Raw genomic sequence first — 25,807 nt, forward strand, 5'->3', positions numbered from 1 at the left:
TGGCCAAACTCTGGGTCACATTCCAAGGCAGGGAGCACTTTTTCACGGTCCCTATGGACTGGAGAAATGGCAGCAGGGACAGCGGTGAAGATATCATTGGAAGAGACTTCACTTGTTAATTTTCTAACTGTGAACCAACTTGATGAACAATTTTTGCCGGACCTCACTGCCTCGTCTGGGGAAGAGAGATGAAAAAGGGAAGAGCGAGGGCAGCAGGGTGCAGGAGAGGGCGAGGGGAGCAGTTAGGGAGCTCAGAAAACGGGCGATGGGAGGACACACAACTAACCCCGCGAGGGGGGGGGGGCACCTGACTAGCACCAGGAAGTGTGCAGGAAAGAGAGGCTATAGCGCATCTCCCTCAAGGGGTGTGGTGGTTGGGGGGGGGGGGGGGGGGGGGGGGGGGGGGGGGGGGGGGGCCCAGATATCAGCAACAGGGGGATGACGATGGGCAGGAACAGAGGGAAAAGAGCGGAGCGGGGGTGGAGCAAAGAGAAGAAGGACATTCAGCTGGCTACGGCAGGACATACTTGGAACAAGGTGGCGCTGCAAGCAACCACTTTGGAGGGTCCCTCAACAAAGGGAAACCCCGGAGTGCAGGGGCGCACCCACATGGCATACACACAGTTGGCGGCAACGTTGGGTGGCCCTGACAATGGGAAACCCTGGAGGCAGGGATCAGGCTTCATTAAGAGAACGGTGACCGTGGCCATTTTAGATGGCACCCAAACAAGGAAACCCCAGGGTGCAAGGGCCCATCCACCAGGTAAGTATGGTTAATCCTGCAGAAGGAGGGGGACAAACACCCCCCCCCCCCCCCATCAGTATAGTCACTCAGCTCGTCAGAGGACTTGATGGCCCAGTGAAAGAATCCGAGCCATCGCCCACCTGCAAAGTATGAAAGCCAATATAATCTTCCTCCAAGAGACGCACCTGAGAGAAGGATTGACTGTGGGTAAGGAAGGGCTGGGTGGGACAGACCTATCATTCCTGTTATGGGACGAAAGCCGGGGGTCAGCCACACTGCTAAATAAGTAGATGATGTAACGACGACAAGGACAGTTACGGACCCAGGGGGATGTAACGTCATGGTCAGCGGTGTCCTGACGGGTGCACCGGTAAGTCCTGGTCAATGTGTATGCTCCCAACTGGGACGGACACAGAGTTTATAAAAAAAGACCATGGTGGCAATTCCCACCACAGACACGCATCGGCTAATCATGGGCGGGGCCGGGGGGGGGGGGGGGGGGGGACGGACGGGGACGGACGGGCTTCAACTATGTACAGGACCCACGGATAGACAGGTTGAATCCCAAAACAGGAAAGACGTCCAACACGGTGAAAGAACTCGGCATATTCACGGAGCAGCTGGGGCGTGGACCCATGGCGCTCCACCCAGGGGGAAAAGGAGGTTCTTCTTCTTCTTCCAGGTACACAATGTGTATTCACAGATCGACTTCTTTTTAGAAGGGAAATCAGTGCTTCGCGATTGTAATCTGCGACTACGTTCCATATTATGTGGCTGTGAGGTTGCAGACAGGCCCTGCCCAACGCTCCCCTTGGCCAATAAGGCTTTCTGCGATAAAATATCACAGATGAAAGAACAGTATATTACTTATAACCGGAATGGTGAGGCCTGCCCTCCATGTTCTGGGAGGCGCTGAAGGCTGTGATCAGGGATGAAGTTAAATCCTACAAAGCATGAAGAGTTAGGGCAGAGAGGGTGGCTAGGCAACAGCTATTTAACTCCATACTGGAAGTAGACCTGGCGATACTCCGAGGCTCCGACAGTATAGCTCCTAGTGGAGAGGAAAAGTTACAAATGGACTTCGACCTGATCTCCACGAGGAAAGCAGTGCACCACCTCCACCAGGCACAGGGGACCCTGTATGAGCATGGAGAAAAACCACTGAGAAAGCAGGCAACCACAAGGGAAATAGCTCAGGTTAGGGACAGCGAAGCAACCTACTAGCGGAGTTAGAAAAGGGTCAACGAAGCATTTGAGAGCTTCTACCAGGGGCTGAACACCTCCAAGCCACCAACAGGGAACTGGAGGATAAAGCAGTTCCTTGATGGACTGGGCATGCCAGTCATGGGGAGGATAGGAAACGGGGGCTGGAAGCACAGCTAGAACTGGGAGAAATCATAGAGAGCATCAATTCTAAGCAGGCGGATTAGGCACCGGGACCAGACTTCTACAAAGCACTGGCCCCACACCAGCGTGAGATGTTCACAGATTTGCTGGCGGGAGGCACCCTGCCGCCTACACTAGCACAAGCCTCAATCCCGCTGATACCCAAGGAAGACAAAGACCCAACAGAATGCAGATGCATTTCACTGCTAAACGTAGACGTGAAAGATCCTACCGCTCTATATGGATGACCTGCTCCTCTACATCCTTGACCCGCGAAGCAGCTTGAAATGAATCATGGTGCTCTTGAAAGTGTTTGGAGCCTTCTGAGGCTACAAACTCAACCTGTGCAAAAATGAGGTTTTCCCGGTGAACCCGCAAGGGTAGGAGCAGAGCTGGAGGGAATGCCTTTTAACAGACCCAACACAAATTCCGCTACCTGGGGATCCAAATCTTTCATGACTGGACAGGGATCCACAAATGGAACCTGACCAGTCTGGTGGAAGAAATAAAAAAGAACCTTCAGAGATGGGACAGAAGATCAAGATGAATGTACTCTCCAGGTTCCTCTTCCTGTTTGGAACCACCCCCACCCACATCCACAAGGCCTTCTTCAGCTGATCATAGAGTTTGTGTGTGTGTATGTGTGTGTATATATGTGGGAGGTTACCCGAGGATCCCCAAAAGGTACTGAAGAGAACGAGAACCATCCCAAACCTGCATTATTACAACTGGGAGGCAACCGCAGAGAGGGTGAAGGGATGGATAAAGGAGTTAGAAGCTGAGTGGGTGTTCATGGAGGAGGGCTCCTGCAGAGTGAATTCTCTCTGCGCCCTGGCCACGGCAACACTTCCATCCCCACTAAATAAATGCTCAACGAGCCCAGTGGTGATAGCAACCCTCCGGTCGTGGACCCAAAAGTAACAGCATTTTGGGCTAACCAAAATATTCGATAAGGTCCCCATCTGCAACAACCACAGGTTTATGCCCGTGACAATGGACGCTACCTTCAAAAGGTGGAGACAGGATGTGTGGTGGTGGGGGGGGGGGTGTGGACGCTGACAGTTAGGGACTACAACTGATTGACATCACTCGAGGAACTAACAGAGAAGTTCCAGTTGACAGGGGAGAACAAGCTAAGATACATGTAGGACAAAAACCTCTTATGCAGGGAAACGAGGACAGTCATTGTTAGACCTACTGGAAATCGACATCCTAGGGAAGGGGAACTGTGGCAACATCTATGGGAGGAAGACTTGGGGTTTGGATTAGGGTGGGGACTCTAGAGCGAATCACTACACAGGTTCAACTCCACCTCCACTTGTGCAAGGCTAAGCCTAATGCAGCTGAAAGGGTACACAAAGCCCATTTAACTGGAACCCAAATGAGCAGGTTCTTCCCGGAGGTGGAGGAAAATGCGAAGGAGGTCCGGCCCAACAGGGCCGGCTCAAGGGGTACCGGCAACTCGGTCAGGTCGCCCGGGGCGCCATGTGCTAGGGGGCGCCATCAAGGAGTGCGGGTCCCGCGCATGCGCAGTTGGGCCGGTGCCAACCAGCGCAATGCGCAGTGGCCGCCCTCCCTTAGGCCGCCCCGCACAAACATGGCGGATGGATCCAGGCTCGCTGGTGGTCACTCCGGCCACCCCCCTCTGCCCCCCTCCGGCCCCCCCCCGCCTCCGCCCCCCCCCCCCGCCCCCGCCTCCCCCCTCCGCCCCCCCCCCCCCCCCCCGCCCCGGCCCCCCCCCCCCCCCCCCGCCCCCCCCCCCCGGCCCCGCACCCCCCCGAAGGGCGCCGAAGTTCAGCTTGCCCGTGGCGCCAGCAACCCTAGGGCCGGCGCTGCCGGCCAACCACGCCCACATGTTCTTGTCTTGCCACAGACTTGTTGGGTTTTGGACAGCCTTCTTCGAGGCAATGTCCAAAGTGGTGGGGATCAGGGTGGAGCCTTTCCCAAGGGTGGCAGTCTTCGTGGTATCAGAACAGCCAGATCTCTTCATGAGGAGGGCCGATGCCGTTGCCTTTGCCTCCATAATCGCCCGCCGGAAAATCCTGTTCGACTGGCGATCAGCAGCACCACCCAAAGCTGCAGATTGGTTGTCCGACCTATTGGAATTTCTCCAAATTCGCCAGCCAGGAGTTGGAAGAGGGCTTCCACAAAAACATGGGAACCATTCACCCAGTTGTTCCAAGGCCTGTGTGTAGCCAACAGCCAATAAGCCAAAAAAGAGAGGGTAGTCACAATATAACAATGAAAGGGGAAAGGAGGGGGAACAAAGAGGCATGGAGCCCAACCATGCCCATCGAATAACAAAATAGACAGCATCACTCCAACCTAACAGAACAGGATATAAGAGCTGATGAGGAATGAAAGCATGCCAGATGACTAGAGGGGAGGGGGGTTCCGGAAGAAAAGGGGAAGAGCGAAACAGGGGAACCAGCTACAAATAAATAATTCCCACTTTCTCTGTCTTATAGCTTTGACAAAGGGTCATCTGGACTCGAAACGTTACCTCTTTTCTCTCCCTACAGATGCTGGCAGACCTGCTGAGATTTTCCAGCATTTTCTCTTTAGAACTAAATGTCTACGGAGAACGTAAAACGAGAAGCTGTAACCGTTGCAAATAACGGAAGATGACTGATTTATATATTTTTTCTTTTGTTTTCAATGTATGTTCATGCTTACCTTTGTCCTGTATAATATGAAAAGTCCTTAATAAAAACATTTATTACAAAAAAATGAATGCTCCTGACTGTTTTGCAGGTGTCTTGATGGTCATATGGCAGTCTGTAACCTTTTGCACCTGTGGGGGTGGAGTGATGCAAGCAATCCCACTACCAACTGTGCCTGTATGGTCACAAAGAGACAAACTGTATTTCTCTAGGGTGCTGATATGGACTTGATTAACCTAGTGGCTTCCTTTTTTACTGTAATGACTATGAGTTCCAGGTCCCAGCAACTCAGAAGCAATAATCTAAAGAGGAAAAAAACTGGAAACCAACTTAATTTTCTTTACCGTCCAACTCAAAGAGCGGAACCTTTTTTTCTGCAAAATTAAACCTCTCTGAAACTTACGACTTCAATCCATTTCCATATTGTCCAATGAGCTGGGAATCTGAAATTCTCTTCATAGACTTTCCTAAATGAATAATATCGGCTGCTTCATCTGTGAAATGCAGAAAATGTGTTATAATGTATTTTTTCACTTGTGTAATATCCCATAGAATAAACAGATGACAAATTGGTAGACAATTCATTTCATTGTCATTTATTTGTTTATTGTGTGTATAGTCACAGAACCAAGCAGCATCCTCGTCAGAGGGAGCTTTTAAAGTCTGTCTTCAAGGTTAATCAGCGGACCCTGCTTGACAACGTGAGCCATTGTTTGGACTGCACCACTACTGCAGCCTGGGTAGTCTTGGTGACCCCACTGATGTTAGGTGACTGCACAAGAGGCCTTGGTCATTCTGGAACAGTTTAAATGGGCCCACTGTCACTATGGGAGATCAAGGCTGGGCGGATGAGCTGCAAGGTCTAAGAAGAGTGAGATTTCTGGCGGGTGTTTTCTCCTGTCAAATCTCCTATCATAGGTTCCCAGCTGTCATCCTCAACATGGTGGTTTCAACATTAAGGGGTGGTGTGAGGGTAGGCACACTGCTTGTGGGTGGAAGGGATCATTGAATAAGGCAGACCTTCTCCAGCAGCTTGCCTGTTTCAATTATGCTCCGAATATGGAGACAAGGGCAATGTTGCTCAGGACTGGGAACCAGGGGATGCAAATTGCTTGAAGAATATCTTGCATCGCAAAACCTTTTTAAAATTTAGAATACCCAATTCATTTTTTGCCACTTAAGGGGCAATTTAGCGTGCCCAATCCACCTACCCTGCGCATCTTTTGGGTTGAGGAGACGAAACCTACGCAAAACCATGCAAACTCCACACAGACAGTGACCCAGAGCCGGGATCGAAACTGGGACCTCGGCGCCGTGAGGCCGCAGTGCTAACCCACTGCGCCACCGTGCTGCCCCTATGCATCGCAAGACCAATAACAATCATAGCATCTTGCTTTTCAATGTGAATAATATACCGACAAGAAAACCATTTTCTCCTTTTTATGCCCAATGTTATCAAGCACGTCCAAAGTCACATGTAGGTAGAGGTGAGAATAGTCTTGTTGATGATAATATATTCCACCTGTCAACAGCATTAGTCCAAAGAATAATTTACTGTTTCTAACTTAACTTTTTCCCTTGAACTTTCATTATTTAAAAAGGGAGGAAGAAGCTAGGTAACTACAGACTTGTCAGTTTAACCTTAGTTGTGGGTTGGAATCTATCAGCGATGATGGCTGAGTACTCATGAACTGATGATATGTACTGATCATAGAATCATAGAGGTTTAAAGCATGGAAATAGGCCCTGTGGCCCAACTTCTCCATGCCGCCCAGTTTTTACCACTAAGCTAGTCTACATTGTCTGCATTCGGCCCATAACCCTCTATACCCATTTTATCCATATAACTGATTAAATACTTTTTAAAAGACAAAATTGTACCCGCCTCTACTAATGCCTCAGGCAGCTCATTACAGACACCACCCTCTATTTGAAACATAATATTTAAGTTTGATCTTACTGTAATTAACAAGATGTTTGATGAGAAACAAACTATGTTCTTACTGTAATTAACAAATTTTACATAATTGTTAGGATAGCAGCCCAGTAAGGAAACTGGAGCACTCGGAGGAAACCCACGCAGACAAGGGGAGAACATGCAGACACCGCACAGACAGTGACCCAAGCCAGGAATCAAACCCAGGACCCTTCCTTGTGAAGCAACAATGTTAACCACTGTGCCACCGTGCCGTCCTACCACATTATCATCAAAGAAATAGCTTTACCATCTACAATTAAAGTGTATAAATTAACCCACAGGGCGAGTTCTCCGGCCTGGGAGAGAGAGGGGGGGGGGGGGGGGGGGGGGGGGGGGGGGGGGGGGGGTTGTTCCGCCTATTACCTGCCCCTGTTGCAGAAGCACCTGTCCATGATAGTGATCGGTCGAAGTGACACCCACACAATCCTTGTGGAGACAAAGTCCCATTAAGGATGCCTGATGCCTTCAATCGTGTTGTGTGGCACTACCACTGTGCTAAATGGGATAGATTTCGCACAGATCTAGCAACTCAAGCCTCGGCATCCATGAGGCACTGTGGGCCATCGGCAGCAGCAGAATTGTATTCAACCACAATCTGCAACCTCATGGCATATCCCTCACTCTCCCATTACTATCAAGCCAGGGGATCCACCCTGGTTCAATCAAGAGCGCAGGAGAGCATGCCAGGAGCAACATCAGGCACACCAACAAAAGGAGACGTTGATCTGCTGAAGATAAAACACAGAACTACTTGAGTGCCAAACAGCTTAAGCAGCAGGTAATAGAGCGAAGCAATTACACAACAAACACATCAGATCTAAGCTCTGTAGTTCTGCCACATGCAGCTGTGAATGGTAGTGGACAATTAAACAACTCACTGCAGAAGGAGGCTCCACAAATATCCCCATCCTCAATGATGGACTAGCCCAGCACATAGGTGCGAAAGACAAGGCTGAGGCATTCGCAACAATCTTCAGCCAGAAGTGCCGAACGGATGATCCATCCCGGCCTCTTCCGGAGGTCCCCAGCATCACAAATGTCAGTCTGGCTGAAGACACTGGATACTGCAAAGGTGATGGGCCCTGACAATACCCCAGCAATAGCACTGAAGACTTGTGCTCCAGAACTTGCTGCATCCCAAACCAAGCTGTTCGAGTACAGCTACAACACTGACATCTATCCGGCAATGTGGAAAATTGCCCAGGTGTGTCTGTACACGAGAAGCAGGCTAAATCCAACCAAGTCAATTTCTGACCTATCAGTCCACTCTCCATCATCAGCAAAGTGATGGAAGGAGTCATCAACAGTGCTATCAAGCGGCACTTACTCTTCAATAACCTGCTCACAGACACTCAGTTTGGGTTCCGCCAGGGTCACTCATCTTCTGACCTCATTACAACCTTGGTTCAAACATGGAGAAAAGAGCTGAATGCCAGAGGTGAGGTGAGAGTGGCTGCCCTTGACATCAAGGAAGCAGCTGACCAATTTTGGCATCAAGCAGCCCTAGCTAAACTGGAGTCAATGGGAATCAGGGGGGAAACTCTCCGCTGGTTGGATTCATACCTGGCACAAAGGAAGATGGTGGTGGTTGGAGGTCAATCATCTCAACTCCAGGACATCACTGCAGGAGTTCCTCAGGGTAGTGTCCTCGGCCCAATCATCTTCAGCTGCTCATCAATACCCTCCCTTCCATCATAAGGTCAGAAGTGGGAATGTTTGTGGGTGACTGCACAATGTTCAGCACCATTTGCAACTCCTCAGGTAATGAAGCAGTCTATGTCCAAATGCAGCAAGACCTGGACAATATCAGGCTTGGGCTGACAAGTGGCAAGTTACATTTGTGCCACAGAAGTGTCAGGCAATGACCATCTCCTACAAGAGAGGATCTGGTCATCACCCCTTGACATTCAGTCACGCTCCCATCGCTGAATTCCCCATTATCATCATCCTGGGGTTACCATTGATCAGAAACTGAACTAACCACATTACTACTGGGGCTACCAGGGCAGATCAAAGGCTAGCAATCCTATGTCCAGTAAGTCATCTCCTGACCACCCTCAAAGCCTGTCCACCATCTACAAGGCACAAGTCAGGAGTGTAATGGAATACTCTCCACTTGCCTGGATGAATGCAGCTCCAACAATGTTCAACAAGTTCAACACCATCCAGGCCAAAAGCAGCCCGTTTGATTGCTAACCCTTTCACAAAAAACATTCAAACTCTCCACGATCGACTAACAGTGGCAGCCGTACGTACTATCTACAGGATGCACTGCAGTAACTCACCAAGATTCCTTAGACAACAGCTTCCAAACCCACAATCACTACCATCTAGAAAGACAAGAGCAGCTGATACCTGGGAACCCTGCTCAGACGCAGTCTTTGATGTCATGCCCTGCCGACAGGTCCTCGATTGACAGGTGGTGCTGGTTGTTGCCAATCGCCATCAGAGTCACCAATAATGTTGCCAATTAATAATGATGCTCTTTAGAGTTGCCAGGTATCAAATGATACCATCACAAGGCTTTACCGGATATCGATCAAAGGACCACACAACCAGTTAGTCAATTCAAGTTCAAAGATGGTTTATTTACACACAAGGATTACTTTGACATGCAACACAAAATACTACAAGTTAAACTACCACCTAACAACTACAATAACCTATATTTAACTTCAGGGCAACCGGCTTTATGCAGATGGACAAGGCCTTTGTCCGGATCTTGCGTGGCTGGGTGGAAGAAGTGGCTCTGTTTCTGCTGGGCTCATCCGTCTAGTAGCGATCGTTAGTCTTGAACTTGTCTGTCTGGTCGTTATGCTGCACTTGAGTTGGCATAGGCCAGATCCAAGAGAGACCAAGCACATGGCTGTGTCTCTGCTTATCCCTCTGGGATTTCGCGTTATTTGGGGTGGTCCTTAACTTGGACCCAATAATTCGACAGGCTTCAATCACTGCCTTCGATTTTGGCCAATAAAGGGGCAGGTGTCTTGATGGCTGGGCGTTGTCCTTAGCGGTCATGACCTTGGCTGTTTGGGCTCTCTGAGTAAAGGGAAGTGGCGTCGCTTAGTCTGTATCTGTATCGGTTAAAGAGTACAGTTCTTTTGTTCTGGGGAAATGGGCCATTAAAATGCAAATGAGCGGGGGTTTTGATCGCGTCTAGCTATCTGGGTTGCAAATACGCACACAAGTTCTGAGTCTGTCTGAGTCCTGGGTTGGCCATAATTCCCATGGTCCTTTGCAGGTGACCATCTGAGATGGCTACACGGTACACTAGAAGCCTCATGCGGCGCCTCCTTGGCACCTCCTCCTCCTCGGCCTGTTGGGCGGCTAGCTCTCCAACTTCACCAGCTTCCTCCTGTTCCTTTGGGGCACGCTCTGCTGCTGCAGCTTCCACCTCTTTTTTGAGCAGCGCCAGCTCGTACAGCTGCAGTGCATCCCCCAAGGCTTCAGCAACTGGGAGAAAGGCCACCATTGTTGGTTGAATTCCAAAACCATTGTCTACAGGAGGCCTCTGATCCCGTCGGCTGGCTTTGCCCATGCCAGCAGTATGCTCCGCATTCCCCATCTGGCGCGACAATGTCGGGGCAACTGTGGGTGTTGCACTTGGGCTGGCCACATGATGCCCCACCCACAGGCTGGTTGGGGGTGGGGGGGGGGGGGCAGTTGTATGGTGGAGAGTGGGATGCAAGGGTGACAGGGTGGGGGCATCCATATGGCCAGCGACACTCTGAAGAACCAGGGGCCAATATGAGTGGTCAGTGGGGTGCGCAGCAATGACAATGCCGGTCCATGCCTGGACACTGCCCCCAACCCCCTAGCCACCCCAGGACCGGAAGCCCACCGTCGTGCTTCTGCGTCTCCTACCTCCTCTCTCTATCTCATCAGCCACGCCGCCCGTTTTTGATTTTTAAAAGGGAACCTCGCCATCAGGAACTACCCCCAGTGGAGGAGCAGAATCGCTGAGGTCCTGGAGAATACCGGGTCGGGCCCACTCATGATGTTTACTGTACGTGCGGAGTGGAACGCATTGAGGCACCGGAGAATTTCGATTGAGTGTGAATCCGGCGCCCGCCACAATTTTGGAGTCGTGATTCCGACGTCGGCCGACAGAGAGTCCCGGTCAATGTATTCTTCCTGATGAATTCCTACAGCTTTTATGTTGTTTACAATCAGGAAATCCGAGTTGTTTAATTTTGTTCCCTTTGAAGTTGCACTTTTCAGGAATTTTCTGTGCAAGAAACAAGCAAGCCTCACTGACCGACCTGACTCAACAATTCTCACTACTTGCACATTTGGCATGTTAACCCAGAGGAGTCAGTCTGGACCTTTTGGTTCACTAGTCCAGGGCTAGCATACATGGTTTAGGCTGGTTTAGCTCACTCGGCTAAATCGCTGGCTTTGAAAGCAGACCAAGCAGGCCAGCAGCACGGTTCGATTCCCGTACCAGCCTCCCCGGACAGGCGCCGGAATGTGGCGACTAGGGGCTTTTCACAGTAACTTCATTGAAGCCTACTCGTGACAATAAGCGATTTTCATTTTCATGAAAAAAAAATACTTGTGCTTATTTAAAGTCATGTACTTGGATAACTTTGATCTTAACATAAGTATTAGAATTTTAATCTCAACTGTTTTGTTGCATGCATCTTTAGTTATATTTTGAAAAATCACAACTTTGCAATTACTAACGTCATCTCTTTTCTTGCTTTTTGGTTATTTCATGAACGCAGCTTCTTCACTTTCATTTTCCTATTTCCTTTTCATTTCTCTATTCCTTTCTCAAAAGGAATTTATTTAATATATTTCCAGGAACCGTAACCCAGATCAGTATTAGTTATCCTTCTAGTCACGGGTGTGACACAAGGCGACGCAAGGTCAGTGTAGACAACTCTAAAACGGCTAATGCTTAAATTGAGGGGAGTATCAACTGCCAGTGCGAAAAGGGCTTTCTCAAGGCCTGCTGGTCTGAAATCTAATGAATCTTTGCTCTGCACATGGTTTAAAAACATAAACAATGAAGTTCCGGGGCCATGCTCCTGATTTTTTTAACCACATCAGCAGCAGATTAGAGTAAACCCATTTCACACAGGTTTCACCGGCAAAACAACAGCAAACAATCCGGAAAACATCAAAGTCAACTTTTCATAACTACAGGGAACAGAAATTCCGAATGTACTTACTAGGATCCATGCCGATGCCATTATCCAGAAAACACAGCATAAACCCTCCTTTCAATTCTTCATTGATCTCTGAAACAGTAATTCTTAAAATGGTAAACTAGTATAATTTTTATCCAGTTTTAGCTTCCAAAGTCTAGTAATAAAATTTGTTGAAATAAAATTTGAATAAATCAAGTCAGAATGAAACTAAGCCTTACCATTGAATCCAGAATAATGTTGAATACAACTTTGATACAGCAGCATAAATCTTGAAGTGTGAATTTGTGATATCAACGTTTGTTTTATATTCATCTTTAGAAATATATATATGGGTTCTAAGATGGCTGAATAGTCTGATGCATGATCTGTCAACTGTGGGGCAAGTGGTGCTTGAAGGTCAGGCAGATGAGGTGTTTGGAGCTTTGTGTGCTCTATCCCTCTCTGAAACCTCAAATTTGCCTCCACATGCTCCCAACAAAGTCTATCGATGTGTTCAGTGCCTTCCCAAATAAAGCTTCTCCATATTGGTCAGTCACAATCTCATCAGTCGGAGTGCGTGTTTGATCTCTTCAGGAATGCTTTGAAGACATCCCTAAAGTATTTCTGCCTTGAGCGGGTGTCCTTCCCGCCCTCCCCTGCCGTGCTAGCTGCACCATGATCTGGCAGATATGTCACACTGTCCTGCTTAATTGGATTCTTCGACAGCATGCTGTCTGGTAGGTCCTCAAATGACGGGCGCTGCTGGAACCTCCTTTGTACCTCCTCCTCCTTGGCCCATTGGGTGGTTGGCTCTCCATCCTTAGCAACTACCTCCTGTTCCTCTTGGACAAGCTCCGCTGCTGCACACTCGAGCAGCTCCAGCTTGTACAGCCACAGTAAATCCCCCAGGGCTGCAGCGACTAGGAGGAAGGCCAACATTGTTGGTTGTCTTCCAATATCCATTGTCTACGGGGGTGAAAGGCTGACATGTTAGCATGGTGCCCAACCTGTCCACCGGGCTACACGGTGGCCCCAGATGGCAATGCGGACCCTTCCCTTGCATGCTACCCCTTCCCGCACCTCTGGCCCCGCTGGTGCCTGGCACTGTGGGGGCTTCTGCCCTGGCGCCCGTCCTTGCTGCCAGGGTACCATCAGCCCTTGCCATTGGTATGATCCGTGGTCCCCATTCGGCACCCCCCTGTGAGGGGCTGTGAGCATTGCCCTTGCTTGGGCCACGTGATGCGGATGGCGACTGGTTGGGGAGAGGGGTGGTATGGCAGAGGGTTGGGTGCGGGGTGGAGGCTGGCGGAGCAAGGGCCCTCATTCAGCCGGTGGCCCTCTGCAGAGGCAGGGGCCAAGGTGGGTGATCAGTAGGGTGCATCAGCCACAGCGCCTGTTTCACGACTTTTAAAAACACAAGTGAACTTCACCATCGGAATTCCCCCCATTGACGGTTGAGTATCTTGGAGGCCCCAGAGAATACCAGGTCAGGTCAGCTAATGATATGCAAACATCGTTGACTATACATGTGGAGTGGAACGCATTGATGCCGCTGTTGAGGCTCCGGAGAATTGCGATTTGGCGTGAACCCAGCACCATCCGCGATTTTGCGTCGAAACCAATTCTCCGTCCAATCGCCTTTTCTGATTTTGGCGTCGACTGATGCAGAATGCCGCTCTCAAGAGCTTTAGCCTATTAATTGGCAGAGCATGTTCGGGGGCTGAATGGCCTACTTCTGTTCCTGGATTTGTACACATGTCTGTCTGTCTGTCATGCCAGTACCAACAACAGTATGAAGTTCAACAACAGCAAGTGCAAGATGATACATTTTGAGATAAGAAATATTATATGCTGAATAGAAGTGATGTTCTTGCCACGTAAGAGCAAAAAAAGTTGGGGTGCAGGTTCAAAGGACAATAAATGTAGTCGCTTAGGTTCATAAGGTTATAACAATACCAAAGGATATGATACAAAAGTGCTTGAATATGAAGGCAAAGATATAAAAGAGAGTCTGCATAAAATTGGAACAAGAAACCAGTAGTGGGTTCTTCCAGGCTGATGAGTATGAGGACTGTGAGTGAGGGCCAGCAAATCATGCGCACATGCTCTGGGGCTGTGAGAAGTTGGAGAATCATAGAATTTACAGTGCAGAAGGAGGCCATTCGGCCCATCGAGTCTGCACCAGCTCTTGGAAAGAGCACCCTACACAAGCCCACACTTCCACCCTATCCCCATAACCCAGTTACCCCAGCCAACACTGAGGGCAATTTTGAACACTAAGGAGAATTTAGCATGGCCAATCCACCTAACCTGCACATCTTTGGACTGTGGGAGGAAACCGGTCCACCCGGAGGAAACCCACGCACACACGGGGAGAACGTACAGACTCCACACAGACAGTGACCCAAGCCGGGAATCGAACCTGGGACCCTGGAGCTGTGAAGCAATTGTGCTAACTACTGTGCTGCCCGATACTGGGAAGCGGTGTTCGGGACGATATCGAAGATTGTGGGGGTGCCGGACCTAATGGGGTTTCAGAAATGCCGGAGCTGCTGGAGGGGATGGGGGCCAATATCATGGCCTTTGCCTCTCTAATTGCCCGGCGAAGGGTATTGCTGGATTGGCGATTGGCAACACCACCGGGGGTGGCGGTCTGGCTGTATGACTACCTTCAGCTGGAAAACATCAAGTTCAAGTTGAGGGGATCAGCGGAGGGCTTTGAGGCACGGTGGGGACTATTCATGACAATGTTTGAGGAATTATTCTTCGTGGGGGGGGGGGGGGAGGGGAAAAGGGAAACATTGTACAAAATGTGAATTGTGGGGGTGCTGAAAATGCTATTGATTTGTGTTGTATTTTTGAACATGTTTGGAATAAAATGCAATGTTTTTAATTGAATCGATTAATTATAATTGAAAATATTGAAAGTACTAAGTCTAGGGAAATATATTGATTTTGTCAATGAATTATTAGGACAATTTTCACTGCTATCTCAATTTTGAAACAAGGACTCACCTGTATAAATATTCAATAGCCTTGCTTCAGCATCTCTGCAAGCACACAAAAGGTGTTTTATTATACTTTTAAAATTTTCCATAAAAGGTAGTCTGCTATTAATCAAACTAATGATTGTTTCTACTCATAAAGCATAACAGAAATGGATTAGAGCATAAAATCACGCAGCCAGTCAGACAAGAATAGCAGCTCATTATTGTAAGAATTCGTACTTTTCAAAATGTTATGGAAATCGTCACCTGCACGTACCCATTCTAATCACACACAGTCTTGGAAGTATATTACCTTTCATTGTTGCTAGGTCAAAATCACGAAACACACTCCATAATGGCATGAGCAGCATGGTGGCACAATGGTTAGCACTGCTGTCTCTCAGCTCCAGGGACCCGGGTTCAATTCTGGCCTCAGATGACTGTCTGTGTGGAGTTTGTACGTTCTCCCCGTGTCTGTGTGGGTTTCTTCCGGGTTCATTCCACAGTCAAAAGATGTGTACATTAGGTGGATTGGTCATGATCAATTGCCCCTTAGTGTCCAAAAGGTTAGAGGTTAGGTTAGGTTGGATCACTGTGTTAAGTGATAGGGTGGGGGTCTGATTCTAGGTAGGATACCCTTTTAGAGGGTTGGACAGACTCAATGGGCTGAATAGCCTCTTACTGCACTGTAGTGATTCTATGCATTCTATGAACAGCACTGTAGGTCTACCTCAGTCATTTTCAAACCCAGGGTCGTGACACGTGGGTGGGTTGCGGGCAGGTGTCAGAGGGTTGTGGGGCCATGCGACACAGTTTTCCCGATTGTGGGAAATATTGCCCAATGTCTCTTAAATATGCCGGCTGTGACCGGTTTTCAGAATGCTGGCCGTTCCGCACATGCGTGCCCCCTCAGCAATGTGCCGGTCCACAGCCCAGAAGAGCAGAATGCCTCCTCCTGACACCAGTGCACTAATCCAGGAGCAAATTTTTTTTTTTTTTTTTTTTTAATTGCTGGAGTCTTCCTGCCTGGAGCAGCGGCAGAGAGCAAGTCACGCACCCTGTACACCGGGTCGTGAAGGTCGGCCAGTGTGGATCTCGAAGGACAGCCGATTGGTAAAAATGGGTCCTGGGCAAAAAGGTTTAAAAAACTCTGGTTTACCTACACCAGACTGCAGAAGATCAAGACAATGGGCGCGATTTTCCTGCCGCACTGCGCTCAAACAAGAGCACAACGTGGCCACAGAATGCCGGGAGGGACTTGCAGCAAGCCTCCCGACAGCCTCTGCGCCTCGCGAGAATCTCTGGAGTCCTGTGAGACGTCGGAGTTGGAACTCCGCCTCAAATCGGCGGGACTGAATGACTCTCGCAGACATAGGTTGTAACCTGCCTGCAAGGAATCCACCATCCTCCCTCGATTCTCCAGCCTCCCCATGGAGGCTGCAGCTGGATGCTGATCAGTGCTGGTCCATTCAAACATGGATGGAACGGCACCCGGGGGTCTCCTGGGCCACTAGAGACCCCTGGGTGGTCAGGGTAAGTGCAGGGTGGCCTCCTGGCCATCCCCCTGGAACACGGGTACCATGGAACTGCCCAGCTGGCACTTTGGCGCTGCAACCCTGGCACTGGCAAGGTGCCTGGATGGCACTGCCAAGCCAGCAAAAGCACTGCTTGGATGCCAATTGGCAGTGCAAGGGGCCCAAGTGTCGGGTAGCACTGCCAAGGGTCAGGTTGAGGGAGGGGCCATGCCAATGAAATGAGGGTTAGGGGGGTTTGAAGGGTGGGGGAGTGCCTCCAGGCGGTTGGGGTCCTACAAAGGAGGGGCTGCTGTAAGGGGTTTGGGGGACCTGAAGAGGGGGGATCCCACAGTAGAGTGTCCTCATTTAGGGGTCTGGGGTAGCGTCCATGTGTGTGGGGGTGACATTGCCCATGGGTGGTGGGTGTGGGGACCCATAAGCTCACTTAGCTATCGGAACACCCTTTCAAAATGGTGGCCCAATCTCTGAGTTTAGCTCCCCAGTGCTAAAATAAATTCTAAGGACTGGATTCTTCCGCCTGCCCGCCGCAGGAACGCCACAGGCGAGGCGCAGGCAACGGAGAAGTTAATTGACCTGTGGCAGGGTTCTCCGGTTGCCGAGCGGAGGCGGCCGGAGAATCCCGCCCTAAGTGTGGGCTGAAGGGGAAATGCTGGAAAATCTCAGCAAGTCGGGCAGCATCTGTAGGGAGAGAAAAGAGCTAACGTTTCGAGTCCGATGACTCTTTGTCAAAGCTAAGTGTGGGCTGGACTGGTAAGAAACTCATCAGGGCCAAAAAATTGACTAAGTGATATGTTTCTTCCGTTTCTTTTCTTTAATAAATTTGGAGTACCTAATTCATTTTTTTCAAATAACGGGCAATTTAGCATGGCCAATCCACCTAGCCTGCACATCTTTGGGTTGTGGGGGCGAAAACCACACAAACACGGCGAGAATGTGCAAACTCCACACAGACAGTGACCCAGAGCCGGGATCGAACCTGGGATCTCGGCATAGTGAGGCAGCAGGGCTAACCCACTGCGCCACCGCGCTGCCCTTGTTTCTTCCATTTCTGTTGATAATCAAACCCATGGTGGCCCCAGCTTGGAGCTCAACTCAGGTGCTGGTCCTCTCCGCGCAGCTCGGCTCACCACCCCCCCCCCCCCCCCCCCCCCCCCCGCCATCGATCAACAGTATGCAACCTGCGGCTCTGTGGTCAAGCTGTTCAAAGGTCGGCAGAACCTCCACTTGCACCCCCCGACGTGATGTACTGGGCAGGAAGTGGTCAGCAGTCTGTGACTGGGATGGATGCAGCTACTGGGCGGTGAGAAGGAAGCCAGGCCAGGTTTGTCAGTGAGGAATACCGATCAAACAAGGCCCGTCAATACGGCTGACACATGTCAACACTGGAAGAAACCTATATATCCATCACTTTATGTCACCACTCTCTGGAATCCAGGAAGTAAGTGCTTTTGGTGAGAATGGAGAAGATGACTTGGATGTTTGGATGGTGCAGTGCAGTAGAACCAGTAAGAAATATTGAGACATTGGATGTGTTTGACAAGTTACTTCATCTCGGCTAAGGTCATAGTTAGTTTAAAAAAAAGGTTGTACTTTTTTCTATACTTGTTTACATTTCTAAAGAAATGGGACTAAATTTCAAACAAAGTTTGTATGTAAATGAAAGAATGCTCATGTTCAACTGAAATAGTTTCAATTTTCAGCAGTAAAAAGTCATAAACCTGGAATAATCAGGTATTCGAAATAAAGTTTCAAATAAAAAAAAGAATACCAGCTGCGACCAGCCTTTAAATATGAACGATGGAGTCTTTTCGCCAGAGGCTGTGACCGAGTGAAGGTCACGTGCCCAGCAAGTACACTGGTACCATGCACCATGTATGTCAGTGCCTTGGGCGCAAAATCATGGAGGAGAGATTCCTTCATTTTGTAGCTGCCAGCAAACAAGCAACATGACAGTGTGAAGAACTGAAGATGAATTATTTTGTAATAATTTTGACACAAACAGGCCAGGATCTCACAACTGAATCTGCTGGAGAGAGCTTCACAGGAGAGTCCACTGCAGGACAAAGCAGTGCTGGTGTGAGCTGTATCCAGAGCTCCAGGGCCTCTGGTGAACAAACAATTAAGAAGAAACTGAAGTCAGGAACAAAGCAATAGAAACACGGTAGCATGGTGGTTAGCATAAATGCTTCACAGCTCCAGGGTCCCAGGTTCGATTCCCGGCTGGGTCACTGTCTGTGCGGAGTCTGCACGCCCTCCCCGTGTGTGCGTGGGTTTCCTCCGGGTGCTCCGGTTTCCTCCCACAGTCCAAAGATGTGCGGGTTAGGTGGATTGGCCATGCTAAATTGCCCGTATTGTCCTAAAAAGTAAGGTTAAGGGGGGGTTGTTGGGTTATGGGTATAGGGTGGATACGTGGGTTTGAGTAGGGTGATCATTGTTGGCACAACATCGAGGGCCGAAGGGCCTGTTCTGTGCTGTACTGTTCTATGTTCTAAAGATGATTTCTTGAGGTATGACACAATTGTGCCAATGCAAATCAGGGTGCAAAGCCCATGTGCGTATTATGCAGGGGTGTACTGGCAAATGAAAGTTTAAAACCCTCAAATCTTCAAAGGCATTTAGAGGCTAAACATGGCGGGTTCAATGACAAACATCTTAATTTTTTTCAAAGAATGCAGCGGGAACTTAAATCGTCAGTTGAAGTCGTTAGCATAAATGTAACATTGAATGATGAAGCAAGTGAGATTGTGAGGACCAAGCAGGTTCACCTGTCACATCAAAGGTAAGCAATAATGGTGTGTCGTGAAGATTGGCCGGCTTGGGTCGCTATGGTCGGGTGGCATGGGTCACGTACATCAGCCAGTGTGGGTACCGAAGGTCCGCCAATTGGCAAAAGTGGGTCCCGGGAAAAAAAGTTTGTAAAACACTGATCTAAATGCATGCTCTGTTCCCAGAATCCATCTTTACTTGTGCATGTGTGTGGAGGGAGGGGTGGGAGTGGGGGGAGGGGAGTTCACATTTAGGGCTGTGGTATGACTAAGCAATATATTTTCTTCAGGATTTAAATTTACCCAAAAGCCTGCTTTATGTTTATTACTAAAAATCACAACATTCAAACACTCCCTCCAAAACATCTGGTGTGGACAACCAAGAAATGAGGAGAAAGGAGAAAGTTATCCCACCATCTCGCCTCGTCTATAACACATCTGAGCTACAAGAGCAAGTCACAGAACCCCCAGCTCACCAATCATTTTCTTCCCAAAGAACGAGTAGAATTTCTGCCCCTTACATGTCATTGTGAAAACTCCGAGAGGGACCTACTTAGCACGGCCAGTCTCTATCTTTTTCCTGGATGTATCACTGGTTTCCTGCCTGCATTATGGCCGAAGTCCAACAGAACCCCATGAAATTTCAGGGCCTATACTCCTTGTTTTTAGTGTGACAATATTAATGTAATCCTCCGAGTAACCAAAAATGTATTATTTCGGAAAGGAAGAGGTATATTTGCCTTCGACTATCATTAGGGATATCTCCTTCTCCTCTGGCATAGCTTTGTTCACTAAAATACTTCAGATCATTTACTTTATTCAAATCAATCAGCATTAACTATAATGCTGACACTTGACAACATTTCCTCATGTCCTATTTCCAGCAAAGACTCCATTTTCTCCAATACGCCACATCTATTTGGACGATGCAACCTTCCAAACCAACTTCATGACTTCTCATACTCACCAGTGTAGTGTTCCAATGCAGATCCAAAGCAAGCTCGTGGAACAGCACCTCATCTTTCAACTGAGTACTTTCAGGACTCGACATTTTAGATCATAACGTATTGTTTTCCCTATTTTGTTGCTGGCCTTTTTAAAAATTCTTTTGTTTCTCTAATTTTCTTTTCATTGCTTTCAGCCAGCAGATATTCAGGATCTTGTCACTCGTACCTTGCGATACATCTTTTGCTTTTTTACTGGCCTCATTATCACTCACTGACTTGACACGATGAAAACTTGTGTCACTTAATCTCTACTGCCCTCCGTCCTATCACAGACACTCACTGCTCTTTGTCTCACCCTCTCATTCTCCTTCATTACCCATTTCTGATGGAACAGCACAGACCTAAATTCTCTCTCCACATGTGCTACCAGACTTCCTCGAGTATTCCCAACATTTCATTTTTATTTCATGTTATTTACGATTCAATTAGTTTTGATCTTTCGATGACAATAAAGAACCATGGCTTCCTTCAGTTAAAAAACATTTCAGCTGGACATTAACAACTTAAAGCATAAATATTTGAGTATTCATAAGTCTAGGCTCTTGTCAGTGATCATAAATATTTGAGTATTCATATGTCGAGGCTCTTGGCAATAATATTGATTACCTTGCATTATCCACTAATTCTGCCAATGCTCCAAAGAGAAATTGATGTGTGGTTCTGCAAATGTAAAAATCATTGCATCAGTGCTTTTCGTCCCCACGGTCAAAAATTTAAATAAATATTAATTATTCAGTTAAACTTACGAGTTTGCATGAAGATAGTCACAGGCAAGGTGAGCTTTGGATAACTCATGGTACTTCTCTGCCATTTTTATAATTACTTTAACCACACCTTTCCAAGTTGTCGTTGCCGTACTCCAAAATCCGGCTATCTTCATTCCATTAACATGTCAGAAAGTCAAGGTGAGAACAAGCAACGGTTCAAATTAAAATTGCATTGTTTTTTTTTCTATTTCAAAAGAGACAGAAGTGACAAGTGGGTAATCTAATTCAGCCTTCTACCAAGACCCCAGCATCTTTCCAAGTCCAGTCAACTCATAGAACATAGAAAAATACAGCCCAGAACAGGCCATTCGGCCCATGATGTTGTGCCCAACCTTTGTCCTGGATTAATCATAGATTATCATCAGATCACTCCATTTGATAATAAGAAATGGTTGAGTGCGCTCGATGCAATGAAGGCTGTTTCCTACAACATTCTGGCAACAATGCCCAAGACTTGAAGATCGGAACTATGCACTCCTCCAGCTGTGTTATCATGCCGCTGCTAAGAAATTAGGAGGTAACCAAAAATGTAGAGTGGCCCAAATATGATCATTAAGATCAGAACAAAACCCAATTAACCAATTTATCAGCTTCCACCCACATCAACAAATTCATGGCAAGAGGCCTCATCAGTATTGCCATTATTCAGCACAGTAAGAAGGCTTACAACGCCAGGTTAAAGTCCAACAGGTTTGTTTCAAATCACTAGCTTTCGGAGCGCAGCTCCTTCCTCAGGTAAATGAAGAGGTATGTTCCAGAAACATATATATATATATAAAGTCAAAGATGCAAGACAATGCTTTGAATGCGAGCATTTGCAGGTAATTAAGTCTTTACAGATCCAGAGATAGGGGTAAACCCAGGTTAAAGAGGTGTGAATTTTCTCGAGCCAGGGCAGTTGGTAGGTTTTCCCAAGCCCAGGCAGATGTGGGGGGGGGGTGAATGTAATGCGACATGAATCCCAGGTCCCGGCTGAATGTCGCATTACATTCATCCCCCACCATCTGGCCTGGGCTTGCAAAATCCTACCAACTGTCCTGGCTTGAGACAATTCACACCTCTTTAACCTGGGATTACCCCTATCTCTGGATCTGTAGGCAGCACAGTGGTGCAGTGAGTAGCACTGCCGTCTCACGGTGCTGAGGTCCCAAGTTCATTCCTGGATCTGGGTCACTGTCCGTGTGGAGTTTGCACATTCCCCCCGTGTTTGTGTGGGTTTCACCCCCACAACCCGGGCAGCACGGTAGCATTGTGGATAGCGCCATTGCTTCACAGCTCCAGGGTCCCAGGTTCGATTCCAGTTTGCGTCACTGTCTGTGCGGAGTCTGCATATCCTCCCCGTGTGTGCGTGGGTTTCCTCCGGATGCTCCGGTTTCCTCCCACAGTCCAAAGATGTGCAGGTTAGGTGGATTGGCCATGATAAATTGCCCTCAGTGTCCAAAATTGCCTTTAGTGTTGGGTGGGGTTACTGGTTTATGGGGATAGGGTGGAGATGTTGACCTTGGGTAGGGTGCTCTTTCCAAGAACCGGTGCAGACTCAATGGGCCGAATGGCCTCCTTCTGCACATTAAATTCTATGACAAACCCAAAGATGTGGAGGCTAGGTGAATTGGCTATGCTAAATTGTCCCCTGATTGAAAAAAATGAATTGTGAACTCTAAATTTGTTTTTAAAATCTCTGGATCTGTAAAGACTTAATTACCTGCAAATGCTCGCATTTAAAGCATTGTCTTGCATCTTTGACTTTGTCTATATATATGTTTCTGGAACATACCTCTTCATTCATCTGAGGAAGGAGCAGTGCTCCGAAAGCTAGTGATTTGAAACAAACCTGTTTAACCTGGTGTTGTAAGACTTCTTCCTGTGCTCACCCCAGTCCAACAATCTCCACATCATTATTCAGCATCCACTGATCAAAAACCGGTTTGGCAACAATCTATGCATTCCACCAGAAACACTTAGTTCTCAACAGATTTAATCCAGGCATGCATACAAGAACTGAATGCCAGAGAGGAACTGCAAAGCCCATGAGCATATGAACCGCAAAATCAAGGAATTGTCATCTCGAAGTTTCTCTCAAGCCACATACCAACGTTACATGGACAAGCTGTGCCACGTTGTAAATGTTGCTGGCTAAAAACCCTAGTTTAGGATTACCAAGATTTTTGTTTTGATTCCAGGGTTGTTGTGTCTCGTGGTAATCCGGAAAAATACAGGGCGATTCCAAATCAACAGTGCAGCAAAATCGAGTGTGTGAAAATGCATCATAGTCGCTTATTTTTAATGATACGTTCCAGATTTACCTAGGTCAAAGCTGTGACGATCGAGCAGTTTCATAGCGGAGGCACCACAACGTGCACCTAAACTACCGTTAAACTATATGTTGGTTAAGTAAATGGGGGGGAGATGCAAAATGAAATTGGCTATTTCTAATGAATGGTTGCATAGCATTCCAAAACAAAAACAACACAAAATCGAGACCAACAGCAAAGAAAAGCATTTTCTCAAAAATAATTCCTCGGACTGCGGAAAGAAAATCTTCTAACTTTCCCATGATGGTTCTGACGATCACAGAGTTGAATGCACTCCGCTGGCTGGTGTGGGACTACCTGCCCCTCCGCGGCTGTGACACCCTGCGGCAGCTCTTACCTGGGCCTTTGGGACAAGGTACCTGGCAGCACGTGCCCCGCCTTTGGCAAGTGGACCTGGGCCTCTCACGAGGTGTGAGAGCACACGTGAGGATCATGGAGGCGTTGCCATCGTCGGCCCCACCCCCACCTTCACCTCTGAGGGCAGTTACAGTGAAATGCTCTTCATTGACCCCTCTCTTCATCCAGAAATTCAATTCAAAACATTTTTATCATAAAGGGAACAGGAATCAGAGGCTCACTTTGATTCTTTTGGGGGATTGTTCCAACATTCATTGGGAGTCAGCACTGCATCTGTAAAGTAAACGGAAGGCCACGGGAGGAGGTAAGCAGCTGGCTGCCTCCACCTTATCCTGGGGAGACACCTAGACTCCAGGTCCCTCCCTGGCCTCATGGGCGGTTGAGTCCTCAGGCTGTGGGGCGGGGTTCGACACATGGCCACCGCCTCGAACATCTGCAGATGCTGCTGCCGCCTCCGGCGTCCGGCTGCCCAGCCAAGCAGCATCTTCCCTAATGCAACTTCTGCGTCCAATGTCCCTGCCATAGCGTTAAATTTCTGTAAGGAATTGGGAGAGGGTGTTAGACTGACAAACATTGGTGGTTCCCACTGGGATTCTCCATTTCCCCATGATTCCCCCCACTCAAAATGCCCTGCCCACGCACACCCAGCCGCAGCAGGCCCCTTCAATGGACCCCAGACCCTCTACCCCGGACACCCGCACATTACCTCACCTGAACCGGTTGATGGTCCCTTCTCCCCACCCCGGAGTTGTGTCGTATCCCTTGGGCATTCGGATCGCCACTATTGTGTGTGTGGTGTTGCCTCCCGCAGTGTTCAGGCACAGTGCCCAGGTACCATGGTCTGATTGAGATGCTAGGCAACGACTCCCATATGCTACGTGGCCCGCCCACCCACGGAAATCTACTTGGGTTGTGTGAGGTGCTCACTTAACCACGATTGTCAATTCCCTACTAGCAATAGCACGGCCAGAGGCCTCGACAGTCGGTGGGGTTACGTGTGGTCATTGGGGCAGATGAGCAGGGTCAAGGGTTGCCCTCTGGAATGTGGTGATGCCGTAAGCGCTTGCCCCGAGGTTGCACCCCAGCGCCTCCCCCCACTATGGCAGCCCATCCCTGCTTAGTGCCTCCATCCCCACCCCACCCCACCCCACCACCCCTCCCAACCACCCCTCCCCCCCCCCACCACCCCTCCCCCCCCCACCACCCCTCCCCCCCCCCACCACCCCCCCCCCACCACCCCTCCCCCCCCACCACCCCTCCCCCCCCCCCACCACCACCCCTCCCCCCCCCACCCCTCCCCCCCCCCCCCACCACCCCTCCCCCCCCCACCCTCTCATTAAATGCAAGGAAATGGAGCTTAAGTGGTGATAATTGGTTTCTCACTACGCTACGGTGAGATCCTGGTTTCACCGAGGGGAGTGGACCGGTCGCATCGCAAACTGTTTGCCGCCTGGAGCAATTCTCATTTTTGGCCTCTCCAACTATTCTCCGGCCTCGTTTTGCTTGTGCGAGAGCGTAACAAGACCGGACACTTACACCCCCATATTTCGTGCAGAATTTGTTAACTTTAAACTGGTGACCTGTAATTCCCTGTCCATGTGAAATTTGCATACTCTCTTTTAATCCTTTAACCTTTTACCCAATTAAAACAAATTGGGCATTGTAGGTTTACTCACAAATTAGAGTTTGCCACGCCTTTAATTTCACGCCCTATTCGAAATTTCCATACATTTGCTTGTGTGCCTGGTCCAGTGATGGTTTAAATGGCACATCTTGATCATGAGGTCAACCAGCTGTTCCTTGAGAAAAAAAAGTCTAAATATGCCTGATTTCAGAATCCAAGCACAAAGGTAATGACATCTTCCCTTACGGCTTCAAATGTTGGAAAATGTGCAGAGCTTTCCGGTGGTGCCGGCCCGCACATTGTTGGAAGAGGTACTGACGATGGGGGAAATAGAGAAGGAGGTGGTGTCAGCGATTTATGAGGTGATTTTGGGGGAGGACAAGGTATCGTTGGAGGGGATTAAGGCAAAGTGGGAGGAACAGTTGGGGGACAGTATGGAGGAGGGGTTGTGGTGTGAGGTGCTCCGGAGGGTGAATGCTTCAACTTTGTGCGTGGGGTTGGGGCTGATACAGTTGAAGGTGGCGTATAGAGAGCACCTCTCGAGGA

The 25,807-nt window shown here is 48.7% G+C and overlaps 1 protein-coding gene across 1 annotated transcript in view; it reads right to left on the minus strand.

Moving 5' to 3' along the window:
* Positions 1 to 21,066, minus strand: part of LOC119969077 (ATPase MORC2-like) — a 64,310-nt gene extending 43,244 nt beyond the window's left edge. Inside the window, exons 1-5 of the mRNA XM_038802280.1 lie at positions 20,948 to 21,066; positions 20,808 to 20,861; positions 14,923 to 14,957; positions 11,950 to 12,018; positions 5,198 to 5,288 (exon numbers count right to left, since the gene is read on the minus strand). Of these exons, the coding sequence (XP_038658208.1) occupies positions 5,198 to 5,288; positions 11,950 to 12,018; positions 14,923 to 14,957; positions 20,808 to 20,861; positions 20,948 to 21,012 (314 nt within the window). The 5' untranslated portion in view covers positions 21,013 to 21,066. The remainder of the gene's footprint in view (positions 1 to 5,197; positions 5,289 to 11,949; positions 12,019 to 14,922; positions 14,958 to 20,807; positions 20,862 to 20,947) is intronic.
* Between the last annotated feature and the right edge of the window lie 4,741 nt (positions 21,067 to 25,807).

Source organism: Scyliorhinus canicula, chromosome 7 (assembly GCF_902713615.1).
Source record: "Scyliorhinus canicula chromosome 7, sScyCan1.1, whole genome shotgun sequence".
Classification (NCBI taxonomy): Eukaryota; Metazoa; Chordata; class Chondrichthyes; order Carcharhiniformes; family Scyliorhinidae; genus Scyliorhinus; species Scyliorhinus canicula.